General features: G+C 40.7%; 1 protein-coding gene across 1 annotated transcript in view; it reads left to right on the top strand.

The window, feature by feature from the left end:
* Window positions 1-20,315, top strand: part of ca10a (carbonic anhydrase Xa) — a 293,559-nt gene that overhangs the window by 261,886 nt on the left and 11,358 nt on the right. Inside the window, exon 5 of the mRNA XM_078279600.1 lies at window positions 9,005-9,100. Within this exon, the coding sequence (XP_078135726.1) occupies window positions 9,005-9,100 (96 nt within the window). The remainder of the gene's footprint in view (window positions 1-9,004; window positions 9,101-20,315) is intronic.

Here is a 20,315-nt window from a genome sequence, read left to right as displayed (position 1 = left end):
TATTGCACACCATGGTCCGTGGTAGTAAAAGATCAAAATTAATACATTAAAAAACTGCCATCAAATAAAATATATCAAACACATGGTACACACACACACACACACACACACACACACACACACACACACACACACACACACATACATACACATAAAATAAGCCTCATATAAAATAAAACTCATTAGCATCAACATAGTTCAAATATTCAAATTTATATTGACTTTATTATGATTAACCATGCAGGGCATGGATGTTCACTGCCTTATCCAATCTACACATGCATTTGTATTCATATGATTTATTATCAGTCCCTGACATGTGGGTACAAGTATGCTAATGAACATACACTATATGCCGATATAAAGTCCTATCTTACACATTTACATCCTCGTGGCAACATGAGATCACTGTACAGGTGTGTAAAAGAGCTCTTCACATCAATTTAGAGAACATTTGCCAGAAAGTCTGTCTGTATGTGATAGATGTAATTTAATCAGCATTTGGTGGTTAGTGGTTAACCAAGTATTGGACTCGGCATCAACAGATACCCACTATCAAAGTTCTCAAATCAGTAATCCCTAGTAATAATTCTACAGTACGGTTTAGAATCAATTGGCAGTTTATTGCCAAGTAGGTACACGTACAAGAAATTTGCTTGGGTGTTTTTGTTGCTTAACAAAATTAAGAAAAGTCCTGGAGAGATGACAGATCGCACCCAATCACCTTCTCAGCAGAGCGGGTGATGTGTTGCACTCTGCCCTTGTACTCGGCAGTGGCAGCAGCGTACCAGATGGTGATGGAGCAGGTGAGGATGGACTCGATGATGGCAGTGTAGAAGTGCACCACCATAGTCTTTGACAGGTTGACCTTCTTCAGCTGCACAGGAAGTACATCCTCTGAATATCAGCTCCCTCATCAAAAAAGCCCAGCAGAGGTCCTGGGAGCGCCTCCATCACCCTGGGTACTTCCTAAAGTCCACAACCATCTCCACTGTCTTCAGAGCATTTAGCTCCATGCTGTTCTGACTGCACCACATCACCAGGTGGTTAGTCTATATCGATGCCGATTAATTTCCAGGATTGTTCCGGTGTTGCTGAAAATTCCGCCAGATGTCCCTCATTTTCGCCCGGATGCCCCTCACCTTCCGCTTTCTTTGTGTTGGCGTTCTAAACTCCGGTAGATTTATGAGGACTATGGTTAACTGCTCCTCAGATCTCTGCAGGGTAAATCCAGACAGCTAGCTAGACTATCTGTCCAATCTGAGTTTTCTGTTGCACGACTAAAACAACTTTTGAACGTACACATGTTCCACCAAAACAAGTTCCTTTCCAAGGCTATTTTGCAGAGGCACCGTTGCTCCGTCCAGCGCTTAGCGCCACCCACGACGATTGTGATTGGTTTAAAGGAATGCAAATAAACCAGAGCATGTTTTTCTCCCATCCCAGAATGCTGAGTGGACTAGCCAGACCCTGCTTCACAGCGCTGTGGAGGAATGTCTGGCAATGCGAGACTACCAGGTGTGCAATCTCTCACCTGTAGGCGGACTCATCCCCTCCAGAGATGAGTCCAATGAGGGTGGTGTCGTCTGCGTACGTCAGGAGCTTGTTGGACTGGTGTTCCTCTCCTCCCACCAGTGCACCGTGCACTCTGAGCTGGGCACTGAAACACCACACGAGAAGAAGAAGAGATAAAGTTGATTTTGAATTCAGGAAAATACAGTCAAAGCCCGACCTGCGCTGGTTGTTGGACCCTTTATCTAAAGATGGTCTGTCTCGTCTTTAAGTAAATGCAAAAATAAATCACAAATGTTTTAGATATGCCCTGTCTCACGATGTAAATGCAGTGAGAATTTTCCTAGTGGGGAACTCATTTTACAGACTATTCCGACACCACATGAATGCAGCACAAACACCCTATCTCGCAATGTTAACTAAAATGATTCAGTTTAACATATGATGAGTTCTTCCTTGGTTCATGCTACACTCTTCCACAAAGTGTAATGGAAATCGGGTCAGTACATTTTCTCTATTCCTGCTGACAGACAGACAAAACATAACCTCCTTGGCGGAGGTAATCATTATTATAATTAATACATTTTAATTTGGCAATATATATATGGGAATACTACTTTTCATGTACATTTATGACTCACTAGTATTTAGACGTATTCCTCATCATACTTTCTTTATTTTATCTCACTGCTACTTTGCATCTCCACTAACAAAACACTCATTTACATTACACTTCTTGGCATTAGAGCTAATGTTGAAGTCAGCAGCATATATAATATACTACAGTACTACAATATAATGAACGGCTTTTGAAGACTAAATAATCTGTATACATAAAATGATAGCTGTAATCATGAGATCACCACAATAACAGCAGTCTGCATGTCTGCTTTCCTCTGCTTTCCTTTATAATGTGTTTGCATGCGTATTTGAGAGAAAGACGATGTTCTATTTATTGGCTGGCATTATGCAAAACATTTCAGTACCTGGGGGTTAATTTATGCTGTATGTGCATGCGTGTGTGCGTGTGTGCTGTGCTCCCCTGGAGCTGCTTCCAAGTCTAATCTGAAAATGAAACACCTTGGTCTTTTAATAAGTGCTAAAATATTCCAAATATTATTTGGCTCATGCTTTTATACACTCAGCTATCCTTTTGTCCTCTGATAAAAACAAGTCTTCAAACTTAGAATAAGTCAGGTCAAAACTGCTTTTTAAAAAACACTTATTTATACAGTCTGATTTGTCCCATACAAAAGCCAGAAAAACTTGTAATACTAATATCTTTATATTTTTTCTTTCGATACGACTGCTAATCGTTCTTAAAGTGTTTAGATGGACTTTCTTCCTTCCAGGCAGCTACTGCTGTGTGTTCATTTCAGGCCGCTGCACAGACCCAAAATGTACAATAGGGGATCTATCACAGGAAAGAATTACTTTTTGTACAATCACAGAGCGACTATACTGAAAACACTTGTTGCATTGAAGGACACTCTGTCCTGTCTTTGAAAATCAACTTTAATACAACAAACGACTAGATTCTCTTCATTTATTTCATGGATTCCAATCTTTGTTTAGTGTTTGACTTCTAGAGTTGATTTGTATTAATTCATTCAATATTTGCTTGGATAGCATTAACCAAAGCCACACACCACAGCATTTATAGCCAAAGCGTATTTGCAATAGCCATCCGTAGATGGAAAATGTAGCACATTTGTGTGAGTTCATTCAACACATTCGGCATAGTGTCTCATAGGGTCTCATAGTGTCTCATAGTGTCTCATAAGATCTCATAGTGTCTCATAGTGTCTCATAAGGTCTCATAGGGTACCGGCGGCACGGAAGCTAAGCAATATACTGCTGTGGATGCCACGTTTGTTCGGATCGGAAAGTCACAATAACACAAACTAACAAACAAACTGATCGAGGCAGCGGGAGACCAGCAACTCCTGTGTTCTGCGAGGTAAAATTATGTTGTTTTTCAAAGGAGTCTGTTGGTTTTGAAGAGAGCGACATATGTACTGCTGTGGATGGGGGCAGCAGCAAAGTGTACCGTTAAATAACTGTTACCGCTACCTAAGTGGTGTCCGCAGCAGCATACGTTACATTGCTTTCGACTAGTTCCGGCATTCACATTATCCATCACCTCATAGATTAGCTTTCTGATGAGTTTTTGAAAAACCCAGAAAAGAACGCAGATGGACTCGGCCTTTAAAAGCACCACAGGCCAACATTTGGTTGAGGAACCACTAAGAGGCATATAAGTTACAAGCTGTTAGAGTGGAGGAGATAGTCAGACTAGTTTCTATCACATGTGACTTTCATGCATAGTAAAGAGTGTCAAGAGAAACTATTTTAGAAAAAAACCCACTAACAATGAAGCCTTTCATGCAGAATTCTGCTGAAATTCACCATTTCTAAATCTGAGAGCTATTATCTGTCAAGGAGTTATCTTTCAACAACAGCAGACCATGAGTGAGAAAAAAACTCAATTATAATACTGCCTTACCAAAGTAGACTGTCTATTCCTTTATTTTCATTCCCTTTTCACCAATAATAATAATAAGTTGATTTGATATAGCACCTTTTACAGACAAAGTCACAAAGTGCTTCACATGAATACATTGTTAAAAAAAGACCCAGACAGTAAAATGAGCAAGCAAACAAGAAATAAAATACCAATGGAAATAAAAGACTTAGTTAGACTAAGTTACAAACATGATACATGACACAAATAATGTCCTATTATAGTTAATGGACAGAATAATTCAAATGGTGCCTTCAAGTAATATATAATACTAATAATAATAATAATAATAATATATTATAGTGTAAACAGATTGGGATTACACCGAATAAATTGAACAGAGCGTTAGCCCCTACAAACTGAAGGAGAGGCTGTCGCTAAAGAGAGGATGCAGCTATATTTAATACAAATCTTGTTAAGTGTTGAGAAGGATTCACCATAGGCAGCTGTTCCAAACATTTAAACCCTCATCAATCACAGATCAATCACCCCGTATGTCCTCCTTGAAACACACTCGCACACAGAAAATCACATTGAGCTAATATCACTGCAGCAGATTATCGGTCACGGAGCTTTTGAATTGGGGTGAGCTTTTTGTGTTTAATTTTTCTCTTCCCCTAATTATCATTAATCAGTATGAAACGGCACGTTTCGCCCACGTCTGCGCCGCGGAGTCCTAATTGTGGTGTATCTTGGATTTAAATCACATTAGAACATCACTGCGCGCCTTGTTCTGAAGAAAACAAACACACTGAAATAAACACGAATAAAGAAAGCTAACTAAATTTGGGGATTATGAACAATTACTAATGTAGCATGGGTGAGTATCTGCACAGATGATGGAATAATAGTTGTTGATTTCTAGTGCTTTGGCAGCGTTCTGTCGTGTCAGTAAACCACTCAAATAAAACCCAGGTTAAGAGAGACGGTGAACACTGTGTGCGGTAGCAGGCCTCGTCTGCTTGTTAGCTTTATGGATCTACACTCCAGTTAATCTGAAGGACGGCGGGCAGATGGATGGAAGTTGAGATGGAGAGCGTCATTTCTAGCCCAGCGCTTCCAAGCCCCCTCTCACCGTTCCGTTAGCACTGAACGCCTCTCTTCCACTATCGACTTACTGTCTTCATATTTCCCTACCCGGGGCCAGGCCGGCCATCATGCCATAAAGAGGCTGTCATCACGTAAATACACACACACACACACACACGCACGCACGCACGCACGCACGCACGCACACACACACACACACACACACACACACACACACACACTAGAGAGCACTGGCCAGCCAAGCAAAAGTGACCCTTTCATACCCCAATTCAGTGTGGCTTCATTGCAGGTGTAACTGACTGAAACCCCCAAAGCCTAAAAACCTGTAGCACTGTCCGAGGAGCTGCCTTCACAATAAAGAGCCATTAGTTTTGGTTTTTAATGGAAAGCGTCGAAGAAAATGAATTACCTAACTGATTTTGTTTAATCTTATCTAGTCTCGCATTGCCAGACCTTCCTCCACATCGCTGCGGAGGAAGGACCGCTACCTGAGAGCGCTCTGCACGTTTCACAGAGAGCGGGGCTCCGACATAACGCAGAGCTGAGGTGTGGACTGAGCGAGACTACGTCGCCTCTGCAGCTTGTTAAAGTCGCAGTAGCTATCTCATCATTCATGCGAATGAAGAAAGTGTTTCCATCCAACTTAATTCGCATAAAAACATGTGGATGGAAACATGGCCACGGAGTCACGGCAATGCCGGTAAACCGGTCGCAAGTGTGGTTACGGTTTCCAAACTCCACGCAGACAGCTGCAATATAATGCAATGGCGAGCCGACAGCGGCCGTGCTGCGGTTGCACTTCCTCTGAGACAGACAGGCACAACAGTGTTCTCCATGCCCTGGTGACTGACTGACAGGCTGGAGGTTATAGGGCAAGGCAAGGAAACATTATTTCTATAGCACATTTCAGCAACAAGGCAATTCAAAACACTTAACATAGAACAATAAGGAGCAATTTAAAACGGTCATGAAAATAAAAACAGGCTAAAATAGAATAAGATACAAATCCTTATAAATACAGTGGATTTGACTTCTGTAAATATGTCAACTCAAAGGTGCATTTACTTGCTTTTCAGACTTCAACTTAAACAACATAATATTCAACAATATTAAAAGCTGATAGATAGATAGATTTGAAAAGGGAAAGCAGATTCAATACTGGATACTGATTAGATGAAGGGCTTTTGACCCCCAACCGTAATTTGTACTAACTCTGTCATCTGTCATACCCTATTTTATAATTAGTCTGCATCTCTGTCATCTTCACAATCTGTTCAATAGGTGTTATGGCTGAATCATAATGTACTGCAGCTTTTAGATGGGTGGAGGTGTGACTGTATTCAGAGGTTAGAGTGGGTCTGTTTGAACAGAGGGACACTGGGAAATGGCTCACAGGCCTGGCCAACACGCAGTAGCTCTTCTCTTTTGCTCCTTCTTCAACTGTTTCTGTATCTAATTATGACCTGTATTTTATCCCTCTTAGCACTGCATCTCACTCTTTTTTTCTCCTCCATTTGGCAGACATTCTCACTTTATTATGGCCCATGCTGGCCTTTTATTGCCCACCAGCAGCAAACTTTGTGCAATTTGTCATTGAGGGAGTGTGGATGAGTTCTATTGGCTGCCTCTACCGCTCTCACCTAAAAATCTAATCAGATCAGCGTAGGGCTCTAATCACTTCCTCTCTCGCCTTGATTGCATTTATAGACATTCTGTCGCTCTATGCTTCCCCCAATCGAGCATTTCATAATTACTCTCCTCTTACATTTGTTTATTTATATCCTTCAGTACAGTACTGTATGTGCCAAGCCCTTTGCCAATGAGTGAGGATGAGAAGTTTATGGAGGTGGGGAGAGAAAGCGTAGGAGCCTTTGGGAAAGATCTACAAAATCATTACCGGCCCTTTGTGCTGACATGAAGTGCTTTACTGCCTTTATATTCATAACAGTTAATTGTGTATTTTACTATAAAAATATCAAAGTACTACAGACTAAAGGCAATAAGTTAGAAGCTTTGGGTTATTATATTTTTGTTGTACTGCACATTGCTGCAGCTCCTCTTTTCACCCTGTGTGTTGAGCTCTCTGTTTTAGCTACAGAGTGAGACATCGCGCTGCTTCTTTGTTGAGAGTCGCACATGTGCAGTACCTAGGTAAGGACTACTAGCCAGTCAGAAGCAGAGTATGAGGGCGTGCCCTGACAGTAGCTAGTTAAGGACTACTAGCCAGTCAGAAGCAGAGTATGAGGGCGTGCCCTGACAGTAGTTAGGTAAGGACTACTAGCCAGTCAGAAGCAGAGTATGAGGGCGTGCCACTCTAGCAGCTAGACGAGCATTATAACGTGTTCCAAAGTGACCACGTTTGTCTCTGAAGTAAAGGCTGGACTACAATAGAGCTGTTTGGAGCAGTTTGTGAACAGTGTTTTCTGTTGGAGATGGTAAGTCTGTTTGGGGTGGACTTTGGGCTTTTTTACTTTGTACACCTATAACATGCACAAAAATATATATAACACTATAAAGGAAAAGGAAAAAGCCAAACAGCATAATATGAGCACTTTAAACTTTGACCCTCTCACTGTGTTTTCACTTCATCAAAATTAAATGGAACGCCTAAAAATGTCTTTTTCAGAATTCTGCCAACCAAGCTAGCCTGCCACTGCTAGCGTTAGCTGGTAACTTAAGGGAAAGTTTGCCAATTTTCTGTACTGCCACACATGCAGATGATTAGCGCCAGTACCAAGAGGTCTGTGTTTACCCAAAAAGTAAATCTCCACTGGATGAATTGCTTCGGAACAGTTGAAAATCTGTAACTTTCCCTCTTTAGTGTTTAGCACAGAGCCATTGCAACCATAAACAACACTAGCTTGGCCACGTCATCCTCCACAGCTCTACCCTCTTGTTCAAAATCGTCACATCCGGTTTAAAAAAAAACAAGATGGTGACGCCTATATCGCCAAACTCAAGGCTTTAAAATGGCAGTCCACAAACCAATGGGTGACGTCGCGGATGCTACGCTGATACTGCCTCTATTTTAGCACCAAATGGTCGCTCCCCATCTCTACCTCATGTCATTTCCTGTCGTCGCTCTACTGTTACTAATAAAGGCATTAAATGCCCACAAAAATATACTTTAAAAAGGTATACGTGCAGTTTAGTGTCCCAAATTATTTTCCAAAAACTGAAAAATGATTATTTGAGACAGGTTGCCCTAACCCTAACCATAACCATAACCATAACCATAACCCAAACACCTGTTAAAAAGGTGGTTTAGCATGTTCATAATTAAGGACATTGTATGGAGAATTTGGGACACTAAACTGCACATATACCCTTTAAAAAATACATATATACAGATAGATGAATCTCCGCAGGCTTACAACTCCCTTTTTATGTGTTCCTTGTCAAAAAAGGTTTTAAAACCATGGGCTCCTTTTCAGCACGTTCCACTTTTACGAGTTGGAAGTTGTGCGGTGCCGTCTGCCGACGTCCAAACATCATTAAAAGGCAGGAATATTGAACAGCTGGAGTGGATGAAGCATCTGCCTCAGTGAAACATTAACCTCATGCTGGGAGATGGTTTAGCCGCTCTCACCTCAGCCTGTGAGAACAGGCTGGCCTTGGATCAAATGATGACAGAATCCTCGCCTCTTTATGTCCCTCGCATTATTTCTGTTCACATCTATGCCGAGTGTAAAAATGTTCCAAGCACTACATCTTTCCATTACATTGAGTGCCTCTGTGAATCCATGGGAGAGATCTGATCCCGTAAGGATTTTCCCTTTTAAATCATCTGACATGATGTAGCAGGGAGGAAGGATATTGGTGAATGAGGTATACTTTAGATTCTCTCTTTTTTTTGTAACTCCAAGGTTTTCTTGTGCCTCTCTCTCTCATTTTGATTTCTCTTTCTCTATGTTCCAGGTTCAACTGATCCACTACAATCATGAGCTGTACACAAATTATACAGAAGCTGCTAAAAGCCCCAATGGATTGGTCATTGTGTCCATATTTATGAAGGTAAGGCATATGTTTATTAACTGCCTGCCAGTGTGTAGGCTGTATTCACAAGAATTGAACCTATGTTACATGATTTTTACATTACCCAGCAGCTGCTATGATGACATTTTGTAATGGATTATAGCTCAGAAATCTAACAGAATACTAATCTTGCATTGAACAGGAGTTTTCTACACTGGATTTGAGTCACTAGCTACAATGGCTGTACAAGGAACTTGACCTGGTTTAATCAGTGTTTAAGCACTACATGACAGCTAAAGTATACAACACACCGATGGAACATGTAGTGTAAAATTGAACAGGGCTTAACATTGTGTTCAGGATCAATTCAATCAAAAGGTGCTAATTCAAGTGTTTCTGTGTAGCAACAAAACAAACATGTCGGAGTGTTCATTCCTTCTCAGGCTTGAAAAACGTATGAATAATTATTAACCCTTCAACCCTAAGATGCAATTTTTTTGTCATAGCTCCCAATCTTCTCTCAGTCAACTCGGTTACATAAGAACGCCCAGATGTCATACATATACTGCTGGAATCAGCCACGACCACACTACGAATACACGAACAGGGCTCAGGTGCAGCTTATAGCTAATTGGCTGAATCCATGGCAACATCACACTTCAGGTTTACATGACTCAAAGTATGATGGGAAGCCTGATGGCAAAACTCAGATCATATTCGTTCTAAAGGAAAGTAAGAAAAAGGAATGGAGCTTTTTCACAGCAGACATTTTGACTTGGTGTTATTACTAACATTAACAATGGCTCTGTCCCTGCTTTTCCTGTAATGACATGTCAAAATGTCTGCTGTGAAAAAGGTCTTCTGAAGCAGCTTAATGGAATTGAAACATCATTCATTTTATTATTCACACCTGTGTTATCCAACCGTGACATGTCAAAATATCTTCTGTGAAAATGGCCAGTAACACTTTATAATAACCATCATTAATAGATGGTAAATTGACAGTTAATTAATCTTTAGTTAATTGTCATTTAACTGTTAGCAAACAAATTAATTAAATTATAATTAATAATGTTTACTAATTATTAGTAGTGCTGTAAATTAACAGTTTATTGTAACACACATTATATCCCTCATATACTATATTAGGTATTGGGTAATGATTAAAAAATGTTTGTAAACCTTTAAGAAACCATTTTTAAATCATCTATAAACATTACATAGATAGATGGACCAGATATTCCTAACACTTTGTTGAGGGTTACTAGTTGGTTTGTAAACCGTCTATAAACAGTGTCTGGATGGTTATTATAAAGTTGCAACATATAAAATAATTATATATATATATATATAATTATTATTATATTATATATATATATATATATATATATATATATATATATATATATATATAAACTTAGCACAAAAGTAAGGAAATTTGTGTTTGGTAGATTATTTGAACAATGCTTTTTGGCAATAAATCTTATACTGTTGGAAAGCCTGTTTAGTTGTTAGTAGGAACATGCATTTGTGTGATTAGCAGCAGAGCTGAGTATGTGGGTTGCGCCCATGAAAAATTTGCCAAATCGTCTCTGTCAATGCCAAACAGCTTTTCTTTGCTGTTGCTATTGACTCTTGTTTTGAGCTTCTGGTACTCCCGGGTGCTGACAATCAGGTGCCTGATTCTGCAACCAGTGGCTATAACATATCTCCACAGTCTGCGACCGAACTCTATCCTCCAAGATGACAACGCTCGCCCCCACAGGGTGGGGTTTATCAGAGACTACCTCCAGAATGTGGGAGTGGAGAGGATGGAATGGCCTGCCCGCAGTCCTGACCTCAACCCCATTGAACACTTGTGGGATCAGCTTGGGCATGCTGTTCGTGTCAGAGTTACCAACACAACCACGTTGGCTGACTTGCGACAAATGCTGGTTGAAGAATGGGATCCCATCCCACAGCAGTGTGTGACCAGGCTGGTGACCAGCGTGAGGAGGAGGTGCCAGGCTGTTGTGGCTGTGTATGGTTCTTCCACACGCTACTGAGGCTCCTGTTTGTGATATGAATCAATTGTTAAATTGCCAATATGTCTTGTTTCTTCAAACTTCAATCATCCAATCCACCAAACACCAAACGAGTCAATGGCAGAATAAGCTGTTTGGCATTGGCAGAGAAGATTTGGCAAATTGTTCATGGGCGCGACCCACATACTCAGCGCTGTTGCTCATCCCACAAATGCATGTTCCTTACAAATGGGGCACCATTTGAAAGGAATTAAACAGGCTTTCCAACGGTATAAGATTCATTGCCAAAAAGCATTGTTACCACAGAGAAATTTCCTTAATTTTTGTGCTAAGTATGTATATATATATATACTATATAATTATTTTATATGTTGCAACTTTATAATAACCATCCAGCCACTGTTTACAAACCAACTAGTAACCACTGACAAAGTATTAACTATCTATCTAAATAATGTTTATAGTTGGTTTACAAAGTATTTATTAACTATTTAACAAGGTATTATAGTCATCTGTTGCAACTTTATAATAACCATCCAGAAACTGTTTATAGACGGTTTACAAACCAACTAGTAACCCTCAACAAAGTGTTAGGAATATCTGGTCCATCTATCGATGTAATGTTCATAGATGATTTAAAAATGGTTTCTTAAAGGTTTACAAACATTTTTTAATCATTAACCGATACCTAATATAGTAAATGAGGGATATAATGTGTGCAGATAAAAGGTCCAGAGTTCATTTCAAGTGTGCTATTTGCATTTGGAATCTGTTGCTGTCAACTCTCAATATGAGATCCAAAGAGCTGTCACTATCAGTGAAGCAAGCCATCATTAGGCTGAAAAATCTAAACAAACCCATCAGAGAGATAGCAAAAACATTAGGTGTGGCCAAATCAACTGTTTGGAACATTCTTAAAAAGAAAGAACGCACCGGTGAGCTCAGCAACACCAAAAGACCCGGAAGACCACGGAAAACAACTGTGGTGGATGACCGAAGAATACTTTCCCTGGTGAAGAAAACACCCTTCACAACAGTTGGCCAGATCAAGAACACTCTCCAGGAGGTAGGTGTATGTGTGTCAAAGTCAACAATCAAGAGAAGACTTCACCAGAGTGAATACAGAGGGTTCACTACAAGATGTAAACCATTGGTGAGCCTCAAAAACAGGAAGGCCAGATTAGAGTTTGCCAAACAACATCTAAAAAAGCCTTCACATTTCTGGAACAACATCCTATGGACAGATGAGACAAAGATCAACTTGTACCAGAGTGATGGGAAGAGAAGAGTATGGAGAAGGAAAGGAACTGCTCATGATCCAAAGCATACCACCTCATCAGTGAAGTATGGTGGTGGTAGTGTCATGGCGTGGGCATGTATGGCTGCCAATGGAACTGGTTCTCTTGTATTTATTGATGATGTGACTGCTGACAAAAGCAGCAGGATGAATTCTGAAGTGTTTCGGGCAATATTATCTGCTGATATTCAGCCAAATGCTTCAGAACTCATTGGACGGCGCTTCACAGTGCAGATGGACAATGACCCGAAGCATACTGCGAAAGCAACCAAAGAGTTTTTTAAGGGAAAGAAGTGGAATGTTATGCAATGGCCAAGTCAATCACCTGACCTGAATCCGATTGAGCATGCATTTCACTTGCTGAAGACAAAACTGAAGGGAAAATGCCCCAAGAACAAGCAGGAACTGAAGACAGTTGCAGTAGAGGCCTGGCAGAGCATCACCAGGGATGAAACCCAGCGTCTGGTGATGTCTATGCGTTCCAGACTTCAGGCTGTAATTGAATGCAAAGGATTTGCAACCAAGTATTAAAAAGCGAAAGTTTGATTTATGATTGTTAATCTGTCCCATTACTTTTAGTCCCTTAAAAAGTGGGAGGCACATATACAAACTGTTGTAATTCCTACACCCTTCACCCTATTTGGATGTAAATACCCTCAAATTAAAGCTGAAAGTCTGCAGTTAAAGCACATCTTGTTCATTTCATTTCAACTCCATTGTGGTGGTGTATAGAGCCAAAAAGATTACAATTGTGTCGATGTCCCAATATTTATGGACCTGACTGTAGAAGTGACACATTCCATGACAATGTACACATTTTACACATCAGTACATTTATTTTACAATACTAATTTATAGAATGTCAGACACTCTCCTACATGTAGACCAAGGCACATCTCATATTCAACCATGGAACTTAAAGGGAAGGCTCTATTAAACCAAGACTTTCAGATAGCTTTACATGGGTTTTATAAAAGAGCAGACCAAATTACCATTTGTTTCAGCCTATTGTTTTAGACTTAAATGTTATTTGTCAGATCAGTCACTTTACGTTGAGCCTATTAAACACAGTTTTAATGACAGCTCTATAATAATTGGACAAGAAGAGGAGTCGATTCATTGGAAAATAGCCACAATTTGTGTTGGGGGAAAACTACCCAAATGGTACAAAAAGTGTCCCAAAAAAAGTCATCCCAAAGCCGTTTTTATCTGCCCAATCAAATAAAAAGTTGCAGATATTTATTTATTTGTAAATAAATGGAGTAAAAACTGAGCAAAAAAACTCAATATCTAAGTTTGGAATGATTACATTATGTAAAATATGGATGTGATTTAGAGGTGGTTTTGTATGGTTTTTGTAAGTGTCAATTTCCGTACATGTTCAGCTTATGCTACCATGGTTGATTCTACATTGTCCGTTTTCTGTTCTCATGTACCTTTAAGAGACAAAATAGGCTGAGTATCTGTGTTTGTATCTAGTAGCCACATATTGGTTTAAAAGAGATCTGTCAGGCGCTGACGGTGCCCCCACCCCTCCACTCTCCTGCTCCCTCACTCTCTTTTTCTGAAATCTTCTAAATGTTCAACTCACACTGTTCACAAACAATTAGCAATCCAATTATCCTGCAGAGCGAAACAATATGCTCCTTGGCTTTGAGTCAGCGGTGGTGTCTCTTTGTAGTGTATGAGAGGTCTCCATCTTGAATGAGAGGCTCAGAGATCACAGAGGCAGCCGACGTCCTCAGCACTGTGCGTACCAAGGCTGGAAAGTTCAGCTGCCAACTGCTAATTAGCTCCCCAGTGTCAACGGGACCATCATTTAGTCTTGAAGAGACAGAAGAAACGCTGACCTAGGTCAACCCCCCCTCGACTCCCCACTTTAACCAACAGAAGAGTGTCGGAGGACTGTGAAAGGAGCAAGGCTTTGGAAGTGGAGTGCCTCCGGTGTGGTTGGTGGATACTACAGCCGCTCTGCACTGCTGTTAGGCTTAGCTGCCAAAGAAATCATATCATTTAATGATACTTACCATGTGTGTTATTTAGAAATCTATTTATTTTATCTTAAAAGTGCCACACATACTGTACTACGAACTCAATGAAGTAGTGATTTGGGATATATAAGTCCTATTCATATTTGGACGGAGCCAAGGCTTGAACGGACAGTAAACTCATCCAGATAAATCATCAGTACAAAGGATTAGAGGCTGTGTTAGAAAATATCTGCTTGTTTGACACAAATCCAAAGGTACACGCTTTTTCAAGTGCAATAACAAAGCGTTCTGAATTTGCTAGAGCTCTGATTTTAGCCTCTGGCTGGCTTCCTCTCTGCACTTAGAGCCAGAAAATGCATGATTTATCGGAAGTAAAGCTGAAATAAGAGACTCCAGTGTTCTATGTTAAGGAACATTGACCTTATCCGTAAAAGAAAACAAATCAAATTGGAATTTACAGGTAAAACAAATACTCAAGAAATGAGCAACGTTTTCTACTTTACAACTCCGAGTTGTAGGTTCATATTGTAGGAAGCATATTCCCCAATTTTCATTCCTTTGTATTTTCATTCCTGATTTCTTTTGCTGATAGCTTCAATGTCCAGAAACGCAGCAGTCACCTGGATAATATACTGGGTAAACATTATGTTATGGCCACCAGTTTTGAATATTACTGCTTTATTTAAGAGAAAGCATGTTTTTTCCATCACATTGGCATGGCGGATGCCAAAAAGTACTTGTTGCTATGGAGAAAAAGCCAGTCAGGGTCATGAATCAGCTGTAGTGAATTCAAAACCCCTAATTTTCTGAAAGGTGTTAGCACCACACATTACAGAATTTTAAGCTCAGTGATTGGATGTTTCGTAGCATAATGCACCTCAGGAGCCTCAGTTAACTTCTTTACGTACTGTACGTCCAGCTGTTGGAATCCTCTACAGTGAAATACAGTCACACTTTACACCGTTCAGCTGTCAGTATTTTAACCGTGTTTAATCCAGCTGCTAGCTAAGGGTAGGCTAACGTTACCTGCTGTCAAGTGAAGTGTTCACGTGCAGCGATGCTCCTGTTGCCTCTAATGTCTGTTTCAGAGCATCAGAGAGCAGCACAAAAGGCATTTAATTGGCACCGAAATGAGGCAACGAAATCTGCGTTGCAATTCGGTCAGGTATATACCGGTCATTTAGGCACCGGTGCCGTATTAGCACCGGGTTTTGGTACTCAACTCTAATACTGTTGCTCCAAATTTACCAAATTGAATTGTAGAGTAATCAGCAGTCAGAGAACGGAAATCTTTGTTCCAACTTGGGCTTCTTGGGCTTACCAATTTGCAATCTTCACTACAACTACAGCCACTAGTTTTTGACCCACGTCATGTTGTGTGCGTTTTTGATTTAAAAGTGTAGTGCTTGTAGACACTGTCCAATACAGCTTTAAGATTAAACCTTTAAAAGAGTTCATTATACCAAAAAGGGTTCTGAACCATTTAACAGTACTCTGTTGATCCCTTTTGTTAAGCTTCGTATAAATACTCTAGCACGACATTCTCTAAAATACATTGCAGCTGTGAGTATTCAGAAGCAGTGAAGTCCAGGGAAGACAATTTTGTTAATGCCCACGTGTAAAAAAAATTAATAAATAAAGGAAAGTTTCAAAGGAGATTAAAAAACCACTCACCTGCCACCCACACACACACACACACACACACACACACACACACACACACCGTCCTAACTGCACTCCAACTGGCTTTCTGCTAATGTCTCTCCTTCTGTCCTAGTGTGTTTCAGCAGGTCAGACTCTTCAGTACTAGCATGGAGCAGATGGGTGGTAATTAGCCACATCTTTCTTTCAGCAGAAGTTGGTTTTTGTCACTTTTTCAAGGCCTTGTCAGATTTCCGATCCCATTGCTGTGACTGAGAATGCCAGGAAGGGCCCCTATTCTAGGCGTGGAGTTGTGAGGCACCATAAAGGACATAAAGGACAGCAGTGGGTGACTGCAGCTATGTGGGGACGCACCAATTCAATTTTATTTTACTTATAGTGTCAAATCATAACAGGCGTTATCTCAGGACACTTTACAGATATAATAGGTCTAGACCACACTAAAAAACCTACTATAATTTACAGAGACCCAACAATTCCCCCCAAGAGCAAGCATTTGGTGCGACAGTGGTGAGGAAAACCTTCCTTTAAACCGGCAGAAACATCGGACAGACCCTTAATCTGCCACTGCGGGTTGGGACACAGACACACTGATACAGATAAACAGAAATATGATAGATAATAAGTAATGCAGTTGGTATGATGACATTGGCAATTTTAGGAACAATAAAGATAATAGAGCTATGACTATGAATAATAGTAGTAGCAGTACAGGGGGGGGATAGAGCAGGACTACAGCAGCAGCTGGAACCAGTTAATAATGAGCATTACTAGGACATGAATGCACACAGATAGAAAGAGAAGAACTCAGTGTGTCAAAGGAAGTCCCCCGGCAGTCTAAAACTTACTGATTCACTCATTTGTCGATAATCAATTGATCTAACAGCAAGAAATGTGTCTGATAAACATTATGGTGCTAAGTCTGTACTTTTCTTACACCTAATGTTCAGACAATCCTGGAATAGAAGAAACAGAATGATTGAATCCCCTCAGGTGCTTTTCCTGGAAAACGATTGAAATGAGAGTAGACAGTGGGCAGCATGAGTGGCTGCTAAAGGCATAATGTCTGCCTGAAGAGCACAGGAAACAGGTCAAAGACTAAGTCATTTCAGTTGCAGTGCTGGGAGGGGGAGGACGAATACATCTCTTTTTAATCACTTCGCCCAAAGACATCTCGACAATTAGAGTTGTGAAGTCCACCGAGCATGAGTGAGGGATAGATGGAGTGGAGAGGAAAGCAGAGTGAAGTCAGCGAAGGGCACAGTGGGGGGGGGGGACAGGAAGTGTGAGGTGCTCCCTTCAGCTATTAGCAAGCATGTCTCAGAATTGGGAGAGAGAAGTACTGAACAATGGATTCATTCAAGCGGAGTAGGAGTGGAGTTAGGAATTAAAAGTGTCTCTACAGCTTTTGGGAGCAGTAAGTCTCTGTGGTCTTTGACAGAGATCACCGAAGCTTCATGGTGACAAGGTTTTGTTTTAGGGCGTTTTTTGGCCTTTAATTGGTAGGATAGTTGTAGACAGGAAATGGGGAGACTGAGGGGGAAGACATGCAGCAAGGGGGCCGCAGGTCGGAATCGAACCTTGGGCCGCTGCGGTAAGGACTTAGCCTTGGTACATGGTGCGCATGGGTAAAGGTTTGACGAGGAATGTTTGCTATATTTTACCAAGCCCAACGTCTGACGAGTTACCAATATTACCATATTGGAAGATTCCACACATAGTGATCGTAGTAGTTTGCCCTGCATGTAGCGAGGTGTGCAGGTCAGGGTGCTGCATGGGCAAGTATCTGAAAGTCGAAAGTGGGCCTGTGTCCCGTCTCTAACCTGTGATTAACCTTCACGATCTTTCCCGAGCCTGTACAATGGCTTTTAAAGGAAGATGCCAACTTATTAGGACTTTAGCTTACCGTATACTAACTTATAACCGTATCTTCTAACCGTATACAAACTGGGAACTATATTATCAGAAGGCGAAGCACTGCTACTTGGGCGGAGTGATTAGCGCAACACCTGAAAAGCACCATTGTTACTCTCTGCTCCTCACCAAGGGGCTTCTCAGGTGCTGCGAGCAAATCACTCCTAAACCATGTGCAGATATTGTGGAAAGCAACAATGTTACCAGTCCAACTTTGTGTGATTGAATACTGCTGATTGGCGTCAAGTAGATATACTGCAATCGTCTAAGTGAAACCAGGCTGCAAAGTGATTTTTATCATCAATGTGAATGTTTTTGTTTTGTTTGTCATTAGCAGAATATGTTTCCATGGCAATTAATGGTAGATCCACACAATACACAGCTCCCAACCAATTACACCATAGAGCAGCTCATATGCTGTTGTGCTGTTAGGCTTCTTCCATTGTCACTACCCCCGTTTTACCAATTAGCTGCACACTTACTGTAGGTGTGTGCTCTGTAACAGCCTTAGTGCCCTAATACCACTGCTGTTGGAAAGAAATATCATCTCAATGCTTATCTGCTGTTTTTCCAAGCCTCCACTGTTGTACAACTGGTTACAAGCATGCAGAAAAGCATTTGTACATCTGTGAGCCAGATGGCTGATTCCAAGAGTCACTGTGGAACATGAATTTAGTGTAGTTACTTACTCCTCTTTGTAAACACTCTCTTATTAATTAACATCAACACGTATGTGTAGGACTTGGCCATATGGCTAAAATCAATATTACAACACTAATAAGAATATGACTCAGTGTAATGTATGTATGCAAAAATCACATATGGAGTGAAATTCACCGTCATCAGAGCCCTGCTCTTTATTAGGCCGCCATTCACCCCATCCACCTCCCTTCCACTTACACAAATATAGCACTCCCTTGAGTGTTTTTTGCCACTGCAATTAGCTGAGGCAGAATCTCCATTTCCCTAAATGTCTTTGGAAATTAGTAGTATGTAAATGTTATTTCTAGAAGACAGAGTTGAATGAAAAGAAATAAAACACAACAATTCAGGTTCCTGACAACAAGGGAGAGGACCAAATGCAGATACAGCAGCAGAGCAAGTACAATACAGGCACTTGACTTGGCAGTGGTAAAAAAAAACAGTTCAGCAACACAAAGCAGTCCAAAGAGGCGAAAAAAGGTGAATGCAGGAAGCATGTCACGGACGAGTTACAGGGTTTCAGAACAAGATACTGGCCGGCAGGCACAGCGTCCAGGCTACAGCTGGACTACAATGGCAATATGGCACCATTGAAAATCTGGTAGGGAAGTAGCTGGTTTCTAGGGCCGGGGGGAAAAAATAAAAAAACCTATGTATCCTGATTTTTTTTTATTTTTTTTTTGCGACGATTTCTAAAATCGATTATTTTCCCCAGAATCGTTTTTACCAATGATTCTCCTAAATATGTTCCGTTTATACGGTACCGCTGACAGCGACTACATCATATCTGTTTCCAGCTAAACAGAGCGAAAGCAAAAAATCTTTACAAATGCACTAAATGTCTGACTGACATGTGATGTGCAACTATCAGTTTTTAGAAATGTCTCATGATATATTGTCTCTAGGAGTGTATTATTCAACTTTTCTTTTTGTTGAACCTACATTGTGTAATCTTTTGAGTTGATTCTTAGCAAAAACACCTTTGTTCTTTCACATATATGTGCTCATTCATGTGTAATTACTTCCACCAACTAATCAAAGTATTCTCGGAAGCGTAGAATCTGCCATTCAGAATACATACGAGCGAGTCGCTCAAATGACGGCAGCCATGTAGCGCCTCCATCTTTAAAATACATTAGCCAAAGAGGGACATACCTCCGCCTTTCCCCCTCTTATATCTATCGGCACCGTGACGAATGCAAGGGGGAGATTACTCGCCAGGGAAGCGAAAAAGAGAATTAAAACGACAACGCGACAAAGCAACAAGACCAAAGTTAATATTGGAGTGGCTAGAACAGCTGCGTGTAAACGATGGAGAGAGCTAATTTCGGGTTTCGGCCACCGTAGGAGGAGGGGCTAGAAAGTAATATTCAGTTGGTTGTCATATACAATTTCACCGCTAGATGGGAGAGATTCTTACACAATGTAGCTTTAAAGAAGGAAAAGAAAATCGCAAATCGGGACAAAAGCGTATGTTCCCAGCTATTGGTTTCTAATATCATGGGCTAAATGGGAAAACACGGGACAAACATGGACGAGGGGAAAGAAAGGGAGGCAGGTCAGAGCTGTTTATTCAAATCCATTAGTAAAACATAACACTATTTTATTTGTAGTATCTTATGAAATTGTTTAAGATGTAAATACAATGTGCAATTGTAAATTGT

This window comes from Sander vitreus, chromosome 21 (assembly GCF_031162955.1).
Source record: "Sander vitreus isolate 19-12246 chromosome 21, sanVit1, whole genome shotgun sequence".
NCBI lineage: Eukaryota > Metazoa > Chordata > Actinopteri > Perciformes > Percidae > Sander > Sander vitreus.
This window is presented reverse-complemented; position numbering and strand designations above follow the sequence as displayed.